The sequence below is a fragment of the Berghia stephanieae genome, chromosome 6 (assembly GCF_034508935.2).
Source record: "Berghia stephanieae isolate SIO BIC M18660-M18661 chromosome 6, UCSD_Bste_1.3, whole genome shotgun sequence".
In the NCBI taxonomy this organism is placed as follows: Eukaryota; Metazoa; Mollusca; class Gastropoda; order Nudibranchia; family Aeolidiidae; genus Berghia; species Berghia stephanieae.
Genome location: NC_088365.1, coordinates 42,371,095 through 42,391,094, shown reverse-complemented (window position 1 = coordinate 42,391,094; position 20,000 = coordinate 42,371,095). Strand labels below are relative to the sequence as shown.

The 20,000-nt window shown below is 35.6% G+C and overlaps 1 protein-coding gene across 1 annotated transcript in view; it reads left to right on the top strand.

Annotated features, from left to right (window-relative positions):
* LOC144975549 (myeloperoxidase-like) overlaps positions 1–20,000 on the top strand; it is a 29,387-nt gene that overhangs the window by 5,423 nt on the left and 3,964 nt on the right. Inside the window, exons 4-14 of the mRNA XM_078919710.1 lie at positions 2,267–2,394; positions 3,530–3,578; positions 4,247–4,298; positions 4,836–4,942; positions 6,423–6,527; positions 8,121–8,228; positions 8,989–9,185; positions 10,066–10,231; positions 12,016–12,178; positions 12,907–13,044; positions 19,353–19,418. Coding sequence (XP_078775836.1) covers positions 2,267–2,394; positions 3,530–3,578; positions 4,247–4,298; positions 4,836–4,942; positions 6,423–6,527; positions 8,121–8,228; positions 8,989–9,185; positions 10,066–10,231; positions 12,016–12,178; positions 12,907–13,044; positions 19,353–19,418 — 1,279 coding nt within the window. The remainder of the gene's footprint in view (positions 1–2,266; positions 2,395–3,529; positions 3,579–4,246; positions 4,299–4,835; positions 4,943–6,422; positions 6,528–8,120; positions 8,229–8,988; positions 9,186–10,065; positions 10,232–12,015; positions 12,179–12,906; positions 13,045–19,352; positions 19,419–20,000) is intronic.

Here is a 20,000-nt window from a genome sequence, read left to right as displayed (position 1 = left end):
AGATAATGGAAATATTATATATAAGCAAGGAGCAGTTCCATAACCAGAGCCGCGCTTTATATGAATAATTTCAACACTGTAAAATAGTTTAAACTGTGAATATAAATTGAAAATTGAAAAGATTGCAAAACAAATAAATTAATAAATGAATATTCACATTATTTGGAAGTAAAAAAGCGAAAGATTTATATAAAATGATTATTCCTTGTTGTTATAAAGCCAAATACTGGACGGCAGAAAAGATTTTCAGTGTCTCTCTGTTTTTGTTGAAATAGAGAAAGGGCGACCAGTGACATAATAACTGATGGTCTTGGTGGAAGATGCCGGTCATTTAATATTTTAGTTATTTTACTAATACAAAATTTCTCGTATAAAAGACCTACATCGTCAACATCATTTATATAGAATTTAATGGATTTTTAAATATTTGAATTTATTTTGTTCCTTTCCACTGCTAATCAATTGCTTCCCCATGCTGTTATACAAAATGACAAGACACGTTCGACTACTGCTTTATAAAATAATGTGCAGAGGGTTTTATCTATTCTATACTGAGAAGGTTTTGATAAAAAATAAGCACATCTTATGATTAATTATTTTCAAGTGTTCATCCCACTTGAGCCTGTATCAATCATTACACCAAGTTACTTGTAGTGAGGAACTCGCTGGACGAATTGGTCCTTTAATTTTAACGGTTCTATCGGTTCCTTCAGTCTCCTAAAGTCAATCACTAACTCCTTTGTCTTGCTTATGTTAAACTCTAGGTGGTGGGCATCACACTAAGACACAAATCCATCAATCTCCTGTCTATAAGCCACTTCGTTGCCATTTGTTATAAGGCCTTGAAGAGCGGTGTCACCTGCAAACTTTATTAGGGCTACACTCAGGTTTTGACTTTTACAGTCATTCGTGTATATGATGAATAATACAGGGGACAATACACAACCTTGAGGAGCACCAATATTTGTAGTTATACAGGAAGATATGTTTTGTCCTAATTAAACATACTGTTCTTTCTCGGTAAGATATTCGAGCAACCAAGCAATTATATACTTGTTTAAATTCAGACTAGTCAATTTTTGAACAAACAACTGAGGTTGCATTGTATTGAACTCTGATGAAAAATCTGCAAAAAGCAATCTGCAATAACTCTTAGCGTGATCTAGATGACTGTAGATGTTGTTTGTAAACAGCAGAATGGCATCCTGTAAGCCACGTCCTGGTTTGTAAGCAAATTGATGACTATCACTCAATGTCATAAACTGGTTCCTAATTTTAACAATACAAAATTTTCTAAAGATTTCATGACTATTGAAGTCAGTGCAACAGATCTGAGATGTTCATTGGTTCAAATTGTTCTTTTTTTTATTGGAACAGGAAAATTTTTTGAAGTCTTTCAAATTTCAGGGATCGAAACGCATTGGAGGGACATGTTAAAATATGTGTATAAATGGGGGGGGGGGGGGGGGGGCTGATGGGCACATTCTTTTAATAATAATAATAATAATAATAATAATAATAATAATAATAATAATAATAATAATAATAATAATAATAATAATAATAATAATAACGATACTTTTTTTTAAAAAATTGACTTTCTTAACTTTACGTGACGCTGGCACAGTCGACTAACTTTGCAGTCTCAGCGGCCTTCATGAATTCTGTGTTGAGGAATCTCCATCCCTGTCTGTTTGATGCCATGTCTTTGATGATGTTGAGGTCTATAGTTGATGTTAAGCGCAGGTTGATGGAATGATATTGTGAAAGGAAGAAAAAATAGTGATGTATTTGTTTGTTTGTTTGTTTGTTTGTTTGTCAGTGTGAAAGATTGACAGATAAATTATTTAGAAAAACAGACACGCTAATCGTTAGGTAGATAGGGACATTGATAGATAGATGCATAAGATAGATAGATATATAGATAAATAGATATATAGAATGATTGATTGATAGATAGATAGATAGATAGATAGATAGATAGATAGATAGATAGATAGGTGTATAGACTGATCGATAGATAATAGATAGATTGATTGATGTATAGATAGATAAATAGACAGATAGATTGAGATATATATACATACATACATACATATATATAATTATATATATATATATATATATATATATATATATATATATAGAGAGAGAGAGAGAGAGAGAGAGAGAGAGAGAGAGAGAGAGAGAGAGAGAGAGAGAGATTGAAGCGCTAAGAACTAGTATATAAAACAGCTCGTTCTTTGTCACTTTGTTGCACATCAAGGAATTGACAAGCCAAGGTCCCACAGTGTTCTTGGAAAACGTTTTCCTCTCCCGTCTCCTCGCCTCGTCAGCCTAAAGATCCACCCTGACCACACTGAGACATCAAGAGTCACACTTCTAGTCATGCAGGTCCACAGTTTTTCATTAATAAATTTAACTCTTTTTGTTTTGATGGTGGTTCTGCATTTGGTATAAGTCCCAATAGGTCAGCTCGGTGAGCATTCGATTCACGTGCAAGGAAACGGTATCAACCCTGGATGAAGTTGAGATTTTTTTTTTATGACCCCTGTCCACTCAACAGTTATTAGATAGTTGGGTCTGTTATATCTGGTGGATGTACTTTGCGACAGACAAGTCCTATCCGAAAGGTAGCAAGCGATTTCTATTGTCTATTTTGGGCTATGAAAATCGGAACACACCATCCTGGTTCCATGGGCTCTATAAAGCTTTGAGGGACTAGTTTTACTCAAACTGCGTTTGATACAAGGATAATCCATTGATAACAAGATTTTTTTAAAAAATGGAAGTGAAAAGATCTCACACATCTAACTCACCGTTGGGAAACCAATGGTCGAAATGCCGTGCTACTAGTCATATTTGTATTAGTTGGGTTAATTATCACACAGACCAAGACCGGGGGACTGAAACGAGAAGTATGCGCGTTTATTCAATAAATGAACAAAAAATGTGTATGTTCATTTCATTTTTCCGGCTGTGGTCGAGCGATATGACGTATTGTCTTGTAATAAAATCACGAGATTTTAGCCAGGTCAATAGCAGGATGAGTGACAGTGATAGCAAAGCGTTGTGTCCTTGAGTAAGACTCAGCTCAAGTGTGAACAAGTAATTTTATTTGTAATTTCCTGTTCTTGGATTAATAAAGTTAATCTTATCTTATATATCAGATAAGGGGTCCCTGGCCAACAACAAACACTTAACATGTAGAATGAGATGTGGTGCCTGTTAGGCGATATTACATTTTTTTTCCAACAGAGACAACACTGGTAACGACCAGGTACCCATTTTACTCCTGAGTACGGTGAGGGAATAGGAGTAAAGAGCTTTTTCAAGGATTCAACTATCCGCCGTTCAGAATGAGACTCGAACTCATGACCTTCCGGTCTGAAAGCGAGTGTCATCCACAAGAACACATAGCCGCACGAAATAAATATTTTAATTTTGAATTTGAAAGTTTGCGTTGAGAAGAGCTTTTTACATGTTGATTTCAATTTACCATTAAGCTGAACATTCTTTACTGTTTCAGTTTGGACAGTTGATAGATCATGACGTAACCATGTCACCAACACCTGCAGGTATTTATCACCCCAAGTCATATTACATTAAGATAATAATTTAATAACAATTCCGGTTTCCTCTTATTATCAAAATAACAGAATAAATGAAAAAAAAACAACCCGAAAAACAAAAAGAAAACAGGAAAACAAGTAACAAAAACAAAGCAAGAGTACTCATAGAGCCTCCAGTCAGAAACAACCTTTTCAGTCTAATGCACCAGCTAATTGTGCCAGTATCACAAAACCGATATATTGTGAAATTTGAAAATACGCTCATCAAATTGCTTGATATAGCTATGGTATCTGGATAGACTATTATATATTCTGATTATAATCTGATATGGAATCAAGAAATGGCCGCAACACGATTTTTATAACAGATAATCCGATATTATTTTTTATAACGGAAAGCAAATCATTCATTAAACATGGGTTTTTACAACCGAAAATAAACCCTTTAAAAATAAGAAAAATAAAACACAACAAAAACAAAAAACATTAGATTGAGATAAAACCGACCATCGTATGATTTATATAATTCAGAGAGCAACGTTACAAATGACTATCCTTTCCTGATTAATTCATGGTCACTTCAAATACCGCTTAAGACCATATTCAAAACATCATACTTAGAAGTCAGTAAGATTTAAATGCAAATGTTCCATTTAGTGTCGTTTTTCTCCCAGATAACGGACAAGATATAAAATGTTGTGGGATTCCAAAACGAAAGCAGTCTAGGTAAGTATTTGCTCCTTTAATTACATACAGATATAGATTCCAGAAAAAAAGAAACATTAATAAATCTAATATGAACAACAACAACAACAGCAACAAAAAGACGAATACACACACACACACACACACACACATATATAACGAGCATATGGTTACTGGGAAATCTAAAAATTATAAACCTATTTTTATTTTCACAATGCGTTGTTATAATGATTAAAATAGATTAGTGCCTCTTCGTAATAGCAACCCTCCTCCCTCAGCAAATTTCGCGTGTTTTCCATTAGTATATGAAACAAGTCACAATGATACTAAGCTGCTAGAAATGGACTGTAAAATTAATAAACAAAAATGAATATAACAGCTTCAAAAAAGAACAAAATACCAAACACGGACTGCTTGGAGCTGTGTTTGGTAATTTGTTATTTTTTAAATCTGTTATATTCAATTTTGTTTATCCGAATATAAAACGCGTTATTTCTTTGTCAATATTTTGTCCGAGTACGCCAGTATAATAATATTATAAGTATATCTCATTTCCAGTCAGTGCTTTACTATTCCCATACCTGAAGATGATCCGGTATTCAAGATGGATTGCATGGAGTTTGTGCGTTCTCATGCTGCTCTCAATAATAGAGGGAAAACGATTAGTATGTTCCCCTTTTCAATCAGCCTCCTCTTCCTCCCCCTCTTCTTCTTCCTCTTCCTACTACTACTACTACTACTACTACTACTACTACTACTACTACTACTACTACTACTACGATTAATGCTGCTGCTGCTACTACTAGAACAATTACTACTACTACTACTACTACTACTACTACTACTACTACTACTACTACTACGATTACTGCTGCTGTTGCTACTACTAGAACAATTACTACTACTACTACTACTACTACTACTACTACTACTACTACTACTACTACTACTACTACTACTACTACTACTACTACTACTACTAATCATCATCATCATCATCATCATCACATCATCATCAACATCTTCATCATCATCATCATCATCATCATCACCAGTATCCTTATCATTATCACCACCATCATCATCATCAACATCACCATCTAGCCTTCTTATCATTTCTTACCGCTACCTATTCTTCTCTTTAATCATCGCACCATGATAATAGAGATCCTTATTTTCTACCCGCATCATGTCTGTCTGAGTTCATCCAGCTCTTTAACATACAAAGCACTCTCCTCTCTCCACAAATACCAAAAAATGTCTACCATAAGAACCAACCTTTTAATGATTGCCAAATAGTTGATTCATTCAGCCACACAGTCTGTGAGTATTTGTGACCAATCGTCTCCAAGCGGTTTTTTATCGGGGTGATCTAGATACTCAAAATTGAATCTTAAGATTAACTTTAAAATTTGAGTTATATATATATATATATATATATATATATATATATATATATATATATATATATATAATATATATATTTGTGTGTGTGTGTGTGTGTATATAAATTATTTTTTTCCAAAAAACATGAAATAATAGTGCTCAACTTTTTGATAAAAGGAGCTATTTATAAAACATTTCAAGTATAATTATGATCAACTTCTACAATATTGTTTCAAGCGTTAGCTCTCATCATATATATATATATATATATATATATATATATATATATATATATATATTTATATTTATGTATATATATTTATATTTATATATATATATATATATATATATATATATATATATATATATATTAATAGTCTTTATTGGGTAGAGTGGGTTTTGTTTAATAAACTACGAGGGCAAATGGAAAAGTAATTCCTCCACGGGCATAACAGAGTTAATAATTGAGCTTAACACAGAAAATATGCACCAAACAAAATCTTTAATCTTTCCAAGAGAAAAAAATCTGTCATATTTTAGAAACATCATTGCCTTTCGATTCGAAGCAGAGCCTCTACTGTCAGATAATTAGTTGATGCTGTCAGCATAAAACCCAGCGTCCTGGTCTCGACCCAAGAGGCACATCACTTTCCACTTTATCTTCATCGACCACAGCCACCACCACCAACTCTTCACCTTGACATCATATCCACCACCAAAGCCAATGATTATCGTAATTCATACCCAATCTTTCCACAGCCCCACGTGAGCAAATCAATGATTTGACATCTTTCATAGATGCTTCTAGTATCTATGGCAACGATGTAGAAACCATGCTCAAACTGCGGACTCAACTCGGGACAGGTACTTACTTGCAAGCTCTTCTATGTGCCTCCATTAACATCCTTTCGGCATCCTTCTTGCGGGAGTTCCGGTAGTTCAGTTTCATATCACCCCACTTGAAACGGACTAATATCAATCCTGGGTTCAGTACAAATTTTCCCCAAAATTCCATGTCCAGCCAACAAATTGGGTAGTCGAATCTGTTTGAGATGGCAGAAAGTATTTTGCGAGATATTCAAAGGGCAGATACAACTGTACGTTCAAGGCTACAAAATTGGTATTAACTCCGGCTCTTTGGACTACATGATTTTAAAAAAAATCTTGGGCTGCCAGCTCAGCCCTAGTCAGATCTTGCCAACTTCTTTATTTCTTCATCCATTGACCTTCCCTAAGTCTAAACTGTAGGTAGACAATCAGATATGGAAAGTTTAGACACCCATATACTGAGTTTGTCTACAATTAACTCACTCAACCCTAACACCGACTATATCCGTAGTTTACCCGGGTTACTTTTACCCCATGCCTATTTATTACATTTTTCTGAGACAAATTGTAGTATCAAAGCTAATGTTTTTAGTTTTTGCGTGTTAATCATAGTTGAATAAAACTATCTATGTACATGCTCATTTTTTAAACATTTTTTCCAATTTTGAAAAGTAGCAAAAATCGCTAGGATTGAGTTAGTTAACGCATGATAGAAAATTCATAAAAAGTGCTTTATCTTTATGATCAATTTTTGTTTTTTTGTCGTAATCCGAAAATCTTTTCCACTGACCAAAAATGATTGTTAAACATCGACACTGCTTTATGTTGGGAAGATTGGAATGATTGCCGTAATGATTTTGATGTGTAAAAGTATTGCAGGGAATAAAAGCGTATTACAATTGTTTACGTTAGAACCACATTGTCTAAGAAGCAGAGATTCGCTGGGTGCTACTCTTCGGATAGGGTGGTATTCTATTGCAACTACTTTTCATCAGACGGGCAAGTCCAACAGGATCTGATTAACAAAAAAACCTCAACTGAAGTCGGGATCGATCATCCTCCCTTCATTAGTGAGTCAAGAGCTCGATTTATTGAACAATCAGCACCCTGTCAGTGATCAAATCTTCTTTGTCGATCCCCGTCTGCTGGACATTCATAGGCACAGTAAACAATAGGCAAAAAAACATTCTCTTTACGCCAACCAAAAAGTTTAGCCACCCACCACCAAAATGAAAAAAAAAAGAACTGTGTTTACTCTGGACACTTTTTGATGGATCATACCTAACCTCACCTTTTAAGTGAGGATGCCGCGTGCCGCGGTGATGTGATTATGGAGAGAATTTGACGACTGATGACCAAAGAATTTCATTCAATTTGATGGATTCCTATAATTCAAAGAAGTATCCAGATCATTTCCATTATTTACTTTATTTTCAGTATTGTCAAGTCAAATGATAATCATAACCAGCTCACAATGCCAACGCTATAGTTTCGTTTTTAGTTGTTTTATTTTCCTTTTACAATCGTAAATTCCTGTCCTGAATTGAAAGGTATTATTTTGGCAAGATAATTGCATCATGAAAAAACACGTCCTTTTTCATTAAAAGTCTTACTTTTTTTTTGTTCCAGGAGCTCTGTTGAAAACGAAGAATGTTCTTGGGAAAGCACGGTTGCCTATAGACCCAGCAGGTGATTGTGTCCTGACTAAGCATGCCTTCTCTTACTGTCAGATGTCTGGTAAGTTACAATATCAATAACATAACTTCAGCAAACAAAAATAAAGAGGCCACGAGATGGCCATGAGACTCATGGAGCCGGAGTTTATCCTGGCTCTGTAACTTTAAATAGACAACAGCAATTACATGCTAACCTTCGAATAAAATTATGCTATTCTATCGGATAATATTTCCCTAGCTCTAATATTTCTAGCTACCCAATAATTGTTCGATGGACAGTTGGATCAGAGAAAATATGGACTGCACCTGGGATCGATATCTGTCATTTTACATGTTAGGCAAGTGCTCTACCACAGCGCTTTATGATCTCCTTAGTTAAAAGAAAACACCTATTATTCCTTACTATTGACCACTTTATATCGGACCAGGATTATCAGAAATAATTGAAACTTCTTGGGAGTCATTGCATTATAGCTGAACGGAACATTATTAATATCATGCGGTTTGAATCGCAAATCTCGTTTAAGTTAAAAATACGACTACAAAAGCTCAGTTAATGTCTTCTTGAAAATAAGAAAAAAAAAACTTGTCAAATCGAAACTTAAGGGATGAAGATGGACAAAGATTGATTGAGACCATCTTCGGTACTTTAATAGTTTCAAATTAATTTTATGATAAAGTTAGAGTGAATAAGAAATTGAAAACGCTTTATTGATATTTCCGGTCACATTCATATCGTTTGAGTCTCTCTCTCTCTCTCTCTCTCTCTCTCTCTCTCTCTCTCTCTCTCTCTCTCTCTCTCTCTCCCTCTCTCTCTCCAGGAGATCATCGTGTCAACGAACAACCTGCCCTTTCCTCCATCCATCTGGTCTTCCACAAACGGCACAACCTCATCGTGCAGTCATTGGCCAAGGGGATTCTCAAGAAAAGGCTAGGGTCGAAAAGAAATCCTAAAGAAAAGGAAATCAACGACTTTATAAGGAAAGCTTCAAACCGCAAGAGGGAAACACTCTTCCAGGTCAGTCCGTGCTCATATGAAGTCTAAATAGAAGATTAATAAATTGTGCTTTGAGGCCATAAGGAATGATCACGGACATAACCATCATTAGTTCATGCCAAACAACAAAATTTAGCACAAAGCTTTAACACAATAGTGAGTGGATTTGTATTGCAACATAAATTTACCCACACAATGCAAAATTGTCAATCACCTGTGTTAAAAGTGTAGTTAATGCCTAATATCCCTAGAGTGGGGGCGACTACAGGCTTATATTGAGTAGTTATTATTATGAAGATACTGTTAAGACATTTCAATCTTGGAAAATATCCATGTACAAAAAACGTTAATTTTATATAGCATAATATCCATTGCATGTTCTCAAACAACTTCAAAAACGGTCCTGAGCAAAGCCTCGTGCTAACCACAAGTAATCACTGGTCAGGCACTCAAATTACATTATGGTGGAAATATGAGTCAAGAGCCTTTTCCAAGGACACAACTTTGCGCCACCCATATAGCTACTCGAATCCGAAACCTACAGGTCACGCATTATGTAACAAGACTGCAAAGTCCCGTAATAGAAACGTAACAACAAACTGCAGAGCTAGGCTCAAACTATTTGGATTTTTGTGAGTAAATTTGACTGATACAAGTAATATTGAAAAGAATATAATAGTAGTTAATAAAAATATATAGCTGGCCGAGAAAAGAGATGACCTCAGCACCTATTATTGGGGAAATCGATCTAAACCCAGCGTCATCTTTGATTTTCCCTTTCCTTTTTTTCTCCATTTAAAGTTCTTGTTTCGCTTACACTCTGGTGTTTGATATTAATGATAATATTCCTCCAACAAAACTGTTGGTTTGACCTCCATTGGATGTTTTGTTTTGCCAACAGGAGACAAGAAAGATAATGTCAGGAATTCTACAGAAAATCACGTACTGCGACTGGTTACCAACTGTACTAGGTCCCAGGTTGATTAGGAAGTACGGGCTAGAATGTGACACAGAGAGTACATACAATCCTAGTGTTGATCCAAGAATTTCCAACGTTTTTCTCACTGGTAAGGAAATCTTAAATTAACGATTTAATGGCGGAAGCGGTACCAATCAGGTCTCGGATTTGACACTAACCCAGCGCGAATTATTTTCATTTGTTATTATCAATGGGGGAGTCGGGAACGATGTCCTAGGTTTTTTCAGCCAGCCTAACTACTGGCAATATCGACAGAGAAAAAAAAAGAAATCAGATTACTTGCTTTTAAACATATTTTCATATATTCAAGATATATTGAAGATATATCTTTTTTTTTTTTAATCAAATATGTTTTTTTTTTCATTCACGATCCTTTCTAAAACAAAACGCGCCTGAGCCTCAATTCATTCTTGGAGATTGAAAACCAATTAGAGGTTATGGCAAATAAGATTATGATAAATAGGTCTTTATATCAACTAAAAGAATGATTAAATAATATAATCATGCTTTGACGTTTTGCCTTTAACTCTCTCCTTACTGGTCATTTTCAGTATTTTCCCAAAAATGGCAGGCTTACCCAGCAGAAACATTGATTTTTTAAAACTCAAACAATCTCTCTACAAAACAACTTTATGTTCTTATTATTTAAACAAAGATCATTCTTCAAAGTTTGTAATGTACAAAACAAATTTGAATATGAAAAATGTATATTTTGTCGTAACAAATGTGACGAGTTTGCTGTATGTTGTAATGAGAGTGTTAATGAATCTCCAAATGGAATACTTGTTGGTTGTTTCGTTTGACAACTTGTCCCAATCAACAATATTCTTGTAATAGGAATATATATATATATATATATATATATATATATATATATATATATATATATATATATATATATATATATACATATATATATGTATGTATATATATATATATATATATATATATATATATATATATATATATAATATATATATGTGGGTATGTGTGTGAGGGTGTGCGTGTGTGCTCAGTTGTGTATATGTGTATAATATATATATATATATATATATGTGTGTGTGTGTGTGTGTGTGTGAGAGAGAGAGAAAGAGAGAGAGAGAGAGAGAAGAGAGTGAGAGAGGAGGGGAGAGAGGAGAGGGGAGGAGAGAGAGGAGGGGGAGAGAGAGAGAGAGAGAGAGAGAGAGAGAGAGAGAGATAGATAGATAGATAGAGAGAGAGAGAGAGAGAGAGAGAGAGAGAGAGAGAGAGAGAGAGAGAGAGAGCAAAAATAGATGTCCAAATTATGACAGAAAAATTTAGAATATTTTTAAAGATCTGATAGTGATAGCCAGTATAGTAATACCTAATTGCAATAGTAATAGTAGTGCTAAAAAAATCAAAATTGCTTAATTTGTCAATTCTAAAACGTTTTAAGACATTCAGTATTTTGTGAGGAATGTTATGTTACAACACACTTCATCAAACTCGAGCTCAGGTAAGTGAAAAAGTATTTTTCACCAATGATGACATTTAGCTTAGAATAAATTTTGCTATCTAACACTTAATTACCCTCTGAGACACATATAGATCATGTATAATTGTTGTTTAGATTTTGTTTCTGTATTCATGCTTATTATGTAGTGTCATGATTTTTAATTTTGTTTTGTTTTTATTTTTAAACATTTTTATTGTGTAAAGCGTCGCAGAGAGACGATTAACGTGGATATTTATGCGCTAGATAAATTCACTATTTATCATTATTTATCATTATCATAAATATTATGCGCGTGGCGTGTGTCGGGTGATAAATTTACTGTACGGTTATTTATTTGGGAATCCCCTGTTCTCGTGTGTAATGTAAAGAATGGTACGGTATTTATTCCAATCCAGCCGCTTTTCGCTTTGGTCACTCTCTGATCCCCGACCAAATCCTGGTGAACTACAAGCTTAAAGATCTTCAAGAAATATTTAGCGTGCCAGACTCGGCAATCCTTTATCACGAATCTATCATTTATGGATTGTGTGAGGGGAATATGTCAAGGCCATTTGACAGGTGAGTGAGTGCCCCCCCCCCCCCCTCTCTCTCTCTCTCTCTCTCTCTCTCTCTCTCTCTCTCTGTGTGTGTGTGTGTGTGTGTGTGTGTGTCTCTCTCTCCCTGTCTCTCTCTCTCCCTCTCCCCCTCTTTTCATTTTTTTTCCAGTTTGAAGCAAAGGCATCGGTTGGATATGGGATTACAAAAATAACTCGCAAAACGATGAGCAAATACAATTAGTAATATTCATATTCTCAATGGCAATGTGTAATCGTAATTCTGTCCCTATTTTTTAAAAAAATCATCCATAACTGAGCATATTCCAAAAGGACGATGCTCGTTCCCAGACCTTAAGCAACCAAAGCATCAAGTTATACCCTTGGCCCAGTGTAATCTAAACTTGAACTGCATCGAGCACGTCAGGAACATTGTTAGGGTGTAGGGTACTTCTTGTGATTTTGACGAGATCAATATTGGCGCTGTATTTCAAACAGAACTCGGCATAGTGAATCGACCCAATTCCAACCCTGGTTACTTCGGATCTTTTGTCTGACTTCTTGTCCATCAATGAGTAAGAGGATCGCTAGATTTTAATCTAAATTGAGGAACTATTCTGTAAATACTTAAGTCCTATTGAGAAGATAAAATTCCTTTTCACGCTGCATAAACCGGGATAAACTTCCGCTTCACTAACGTGATGGTTCTATATGAAAAAAGCGCTTTTAATGCTCCTATTAAATTCCTTTCAGATTCATCAGTAAAGCGGTGACTTCGAACCTTTTTCGGACATCAAAAAGATTTCTTGACCTCATTGCACTCAACATCCAGAGAGGCAGGGACCACGGAATCCCATCGTACTTTCACTGGAGGAAACACCTTGGTCTCAGGTAAGTTTCAGAAAATGTATAGTAAAATAAAGAGAGTAAAATGACTCTTATAAAAAAATACAACAAAAAATAAAAAACATTCCGGCCTTTAGCCTTCGTCATGTAAACGGAAAAGGAAATGTGTTATATGACATTATTATGGTTAGTAAATGAGAAACAGAGGGTAAGAATAGAAAACATTATAGGGAAAATGTGTGTGTGTGTATGTGTGTGTTTGTGTGTGTAAGGGAAGGAAAGAGAGAGAGAGAGAGAGAGAGAGAGAGAGAGAGAGAGAGAGAGAGAGAGAGAGAGAGAGTCCCCTAGATTTGAGTTTAAGAACTGTAAGTACATGATATTATGCGTAGTCAATGCAAATCTAGTGATGGCGTTTTTAGTCGACTCTTTATCTGGGTGAAATAGATTAAGTCATGCTGTTTTAGGTCAAGCATTACGTAAAGGGAACCCGAACGGTTGCTCTTTTTTCGTTACCGTGTTATAACAAAAAAATAGCTTTTACGAAAGTAAAACGCTGAGGAGTCAGCACTGGCAAATAAAAAAAAAAAGATCCAAGAGATGTGTGTGAGTGTGTGTATGTGTGTGTGTATGTGTGTGTGTGTGTGTGTGTGAGTGTGTGTGTGTGTGTGTGTGAGTGTGAGTCTTGATATAGTACAAGAAAGAATCAGTAAGAGAAATACAAAAAGAAAATATAATCCCACCAAAAAAACAGATTTCCTCGACTGGACATAGAAATTGTGATCCATGTAAAGAATATTAGCATGAGTCTACCTACAAGCAAATTCAACTTTTTTTTCCTAGTTCTTTCCATATGTTTTCTAGCATTTGTGGCGTGATATATTCAATCTAGCCCTTATGTTTCAACGGAGGGTGTTGGAGTTGAATAAACAAAGCCTTTTTCATAGAAAAAAGTCAGGTGGAGTAATGTCCGGGTGAGATATGCAGCAAGGCAGTCTTCCTTCTTTCCGTATCCATCTGTCTGGAAACGTGTCGCTCAGAAATTTGCGAAAGGCCTGTTCCCAATCTGGGGTAGCACCGTCTAGCATAATTATCTACGACTGCTGATATTCAAGGAATTCTGGTGAAGCATACATTTCTGGCTCACGTATATATAATATTTTTTTACTCCGGTAAAGAAAAATGGGCATACTATAACTGTTGAGCATCAGAACATTCGCTTTCTCTCTAAATTACATTTTGTGGTATCCTAATCTCCAAATTGCCGGAAATGTGGAATGTCGACTCATCTGAAACTTGTACTAGCTTCTTCATGCTATCTTCACGATGTCTTATTCAGAACAGGATTTTAGGTGCTGTGCTTGGACGACATGCATTTTTTAGGGATATAAAAACAGTGATTGCTTAAAATCTTAAAACCGTGTGACATGTAAGAAAATATGTGTGACTATACCGTAAATCATTTTAAAACATGGATGTACTTGGCTTGACTGAAAAGTCTTGACGCCTATTGAATATTTTCGATTGTATTAAACTCACCAGTATAAACCATACACTACAATGTGTAATTTAATTAATTCTATTAGGTCACCAGATTTTGTTTAGCTGCTATTTCTTAATTTGAATTTATCTTAATTGAAAGAACCCTAATCCAATATGTCGGTCGAAGAAATCACACACAAAAATATGCAATATTATATCAAATAAACTCGGTTTTGACTGAGTTCCTTACTGCAGAAATATGTGCACCCGTAAAAATTCATTGACGGCTGAAACGTGTTTATCGTGACTCGTTGGTTGTATTCGAACAGTTAAAAGATGGGTTAAGTGCTTCCTGGAACTGATGCTGTCTCCACCAACATTAATGAATAGGCTCGCAGTTGTCATCCACAAAGTGCATCAACCACAGCAAATCAACAACAAAAATTAATAATAGCTAATAGCTGGATATAAGAATCACACATTCCGCAAAAGCTTAGAATCTTATAGGGAAGAGTTGGATATATCGTTCAAGAAATCCTGGATTACAGAATGGTATGTGCTAGTTGGATACCGAGAATGCTCACACAAACGCATGATTACATTAAAAAAGGAAGTTTTCTTGAACTCGTAGACACCCCCCCCCCCCCCCCCCATCCCTAACCTTTTTTTTTTTTTTACTGTTCCGATATAGCTCCAAGTGACTTTTTACTATTCTTAAGACTTAAGAGACACCTCGAGGGGGCAAATTTTGGCAGTGGTAGCAAGGTTCAGGCGGAGAGGGCTCTATGGTGTTGAAGTTTGCCATGTGAATTCCTCTTCGACGAGATTCAATAACTGGTGCATCGTTGGCGACTGTGTGGATGGAAACGATGACTATGCTGAAATTTAAAACGATAAACAGAAAGGACACAGACTAATCTTTGTTTTGATACGTTTATAAATATCGTATCTATAACCGTTTTAAAAATACAAGAGACGCGTCAAGACTTTTTTGTCTACCCTTGTAAATATTTATATTGGCTCTAAACCAGCGAGCTTTTAAAATCAGAAGGATGCATAATTATCACATATCGATCCATCTACGTGATATATGTCCCCGATTAATCACCTAACTTAAAGAAGCACTTCATCAAAGTTAAAGGTGGACTGTGGCGGCATGTTGGATGGGTCTTTCAGTAAGGTGCAAATGAAGGACTCTTTAAGATGTAGTATAATCTCAAAGTAATGGCAGGATGAGCAAACACATTCCATGATTAATGACTCAATAAATAAGGAACATCTATTATGCCAGGAACTCCATTTTCTACTCTGCTGCAAACCGACTAAACACCCTTTTTTAAAATGTTGGTCCAAAAACTCTTTAGCTCGAGATATCGTTCGATTAAGATGACATCCAAGTTATCACTAAGAGTGCTCATTCTGGCTTTTAAAATTATATGCTTTCTGCGCCGCGTTTCTTAGCCGGATCTCCCGTCCCCTGCGAGTCGTTCCATGTAAGAACGAAGTGAGTAGTGCTTAACTAGTTAACTGCCATACTCTGGAAAATTAAAGATTTTGCCAGAAAACTCGTCTTCAAATATCGATCGATTTAAATGATCCTCATCCTGGCAAAAATTCTCAAACCTGGGATCTCGCAGTTAATTGATTAAAAGGCGTTTCTTTACAGTCCCCAATTTCGTTTGCTAGTTTTTGTTAAAACGAAGAATTGTAATAGCTAAAGATAGTTTTAATAAAATGTGTCTAATTTTCAAAAACCACAATATCTCAATGACAACAAAACATAGGGTTTTGAAGGCCTATATATGGTCAGTATTATTATATGGCTGTGAAAGCTGGACAATTACAGTAGACATTAGAAAGAAACTGGAGGCAGCAGAAATGTGGTTTCTTAGAAGGATGTTAAGAATCTCATGGACAGAGAAGAAAACTAATGAAGTAGTACGAGTATTAGAGCAAGCTGAAACTAAATGTAAAAGGTTATTAATTTGTACAATAAGAAAAAGACAAATGCAATTTTTAAGGCACCTAAATCGACATAAATGTATTGAACGTCTTGCTCTCACAGGAAAGATAGAAGGTAAAAAGAGTAAAGGTAGACCAAGAAAAACATATTTGAATAGTTTGAACAGCTGGGTGACACAAAGGAAGAGAAGAGTAATATTAGTTTTCTGAGGTTATCTGATCAGAGAGATGAATGGCGTACCATGACCACCGATGTCTGACACAGAATTGGTTCTTGAAGAAGAAGTTTTGTTTCCCATATTTGATCACAGACAAGCGGAGATCAATGAAACTGAACTCTGGAGAAAAAGCCTTACATGCCGTAATGCTTTTTCTCCAGAGCTCAGTTTTATTTGATCCCGGCTTGTCTGTGATCAAATATGGTTGACATAATAAAACTTACTAGCGTCAATGAACATCTATATTTTACTATTTATATTTCTTTGCACTTGAGAATCTGCACTGTGTGATATGACTGTTTAAACACATTATTATGAGATGACGAGTTTAAGTTTTGTTTTTCTTCGCATTATATTTGAACCCTGGATATTTTAGAGTTGCGTTAAAAGTTGCTTTTATTTTTTATAATTCCAGATTCTATGTCAGTGTCTGTGCTCCCGTGTTTGTAAAATAAAATTCCTTCCGCGAATCCACTTTTCACAAAGGCTTGTTGTGAAGTCTGATACGGTTGTTTTTACTATTTTTTTAATTATTTTATTTTCATCTTTCCTCATTTATGATCAATGAGACACTGGTCGCGGTTTTGTTTTTGTTTGGAATTTGCTGATAAATCCAAGAGATCATTGATAAAGTCTGGGTTATTCAATTGTTTAGAATCCATCAAATTATTTTCTGTTTCTATTATCATAGAATGTTATTATATTTATTGAATGAATTACATTATGCGAATGAATAAAAGGGAGACAAAAGCAGGGTTGCTAGTTTGGCCTCAAAATTTGAGATTTAGTCTTTTCCCAAGCCATTTGGACTCCCAAAATTTGGTTAGGCCACTTGGCCTCCTGTGACTAACTTTTTGGCCTCCTCTGACTTTCCCTATTATATTGTTTTACTTTGGTACCGGTAAAACTTATTTTATTTGGCTTCCGGAAAGCCTGACTGGCAATCTAAATATCTAAATGCAACACGTGCTATCACCACTAAGTGCATTTGCTAATGCTTCTATATATAGAATCTCTGCTATCACGCAATCACGTGGGTGCAAGGTTGCGTGGGTGGCATGAGCATCTGTCTAGACACAAGAAGGTTAGTATTAATAAGTCAAGGTCTATACAAAGACAAGATCAAAGATCGGACGATGACGATGACGTAATGATGCCACCACCAATCAAATCTCTTGTCTGTCGTCACCACCGAATCTTTGTTGTGTCTTTTGCTGAAGTAGATCTAGATAAGTTAATAGACCTAGAATCTAGCCTAGATTTCGATCAACACGGCATATAAAATGGATTTCACTGTTTTATTTTGGTGGAATATCTAATCTAGATTATTCGTGGATGATATTAAGACTTTATTTTGTGATGTGGTTAAGAATTGATTCGAAAGCCCTCAGTCAATTTGCTCTTGATTTATGTATTTATGCGATAATGTATATTTTTGCTGTGACTTCACCATGTGCGTGTGACTTAATCAGTGGTTCTGTATGCTGGGGGGAATTTTTGCAATTGTGAAAATTATCAGAAGCTGATATTCTTTTATATTATTTTTGTTTGTGTGATCAAGGTGAGTACATCGAATCTTCCTTTAAATTAATTTTTATTTTTCTTCTTCAAAAATGGAGGAAATAAATTGTTTAACAAATTTAAAGAGTTTTCGCGAGGCTAAGGTGGGTTTGGTGGTATTTTGGTGGCCTGTCGAGGAATCTGGACTCCTGCTGTAGCTAGTTTGGCCTCTTACTCAAAAATGATCTGGCAACCCTGGACAAAAAACAGCATTGCTTTTCACTGCACAGTTATTGTGGTGATGAATATCTTTGACCATGTTGCTAGTTCTTTGATATTCTGTACCAACATCTTACAAAAATCATCTCTGGCTACACTGTCAAATGCCTTTTCTTAATCAATAAAATCATAATATTTAAGAATAAACTGTACTCTACTGGTTGCACTACAATTGATACGGTTGTCTTTTTGTTTACTGTGTGATCGAGATTTGGAATCTTGTTCGTTCACCTCTAAGATGTAGAGTTAATAACATCTCTAATTCTATAAGTATTTTTCAAAAGGAGTTTGGTGAGGTATCCCCTTTTCAACCTGATGGTATCTCTTCCTCTATCCATATTTTTCTATAGGGAATGAGATTAGCGGAGGAGTAGCGTCCCTTGATTGGACGTCACCGATGGAGAAGTTAATAGAGAGAGAACGTCATTTTGGTTTTGTGCATGGGTCTCTCGTCCTCGCTTCCGGTGAAAGCGACATGAAACCATAGATATGCATCTGTACTAGTACAAGGTGTATATCTATGCATGAGACACTTCACTGAAAGCGAGGACGAGAGAGACGCATGCGCAAAACCCTGTTGACGTTCTCTCTGTAAGGTCACGTTCAATCAAGGGACGCTACTCTTCTGCTAATCTCATTCCCTATAACAAATGTATATATATAAAGGCTTTAAATCCCTGTAGTTATGTCTCTTTTAGTACTGGTGCAAGAGCATCATCTACTTTCTGATAGCGTTTTGTTGTTGTTGGTTTTTTTTTTTTGTTTGTTTGTTGTTTTTTGTTGTTGTTTTTGTTTTTTTGTTGTTTTTTTTTTTTTTGGGGGGGGGGGGGGGGGGGGGGGGGTATTCTTAAGTTCAGGATTTTACTTCATGCCCCTGATTCAAAGCCTTCACTGAAATGAACTAATTTATTCCAGGGGGTTCAGCGGACCAGAGGATTTTGGCTCCAAAAAGATGGCAAAAACGCTAAGGAGCATTTTTGCGTAAGTTGATGTTATTGTATTCTCACTTCCTTTCTAATATTTAACTTTGTGCAGAAAGATTTAAGGAAGGATGTGTATCTGAGACTGACATGTATATTATAATGATAAAGGAAGAAAGTCTTACTAATAATTTACTGCTAGGCATTGTCCCTTAAAAATAGTTAACATAGTAAGGGAGAGAGAGAGAGAGAGAGAGAGAGAGAGAGAGAGAGAGAGAGACAGAGAGAGAGAGAGAGAGAGAGAGAGGGGGGGGGGGAGGGAGGGAGGGAGGGAGAGGAGAAAGTGAGAGGGTGTGTGTGTGTGAGTAATTGTGCGTGTATGTCGTGTGTGAGTATTTATTTGCTTCTACGTGGTTAATTATTATTATTCTTTTTTTATATATAATCGTCCAGTCTGTATTGTGATGTTAACCTAAATTATATGGTAAAAGTAGTGAAGATGATGATGATGATGATGATGATGATGATGATGATGATGATGATGATGATGATGATGATAACGACAACTTGGGTAAACATTGGTTATGGCGATGATTCTAAGTTCATTTTGTGCTGCTGCTGTTGTTGCTGTTATTGTTGCTGG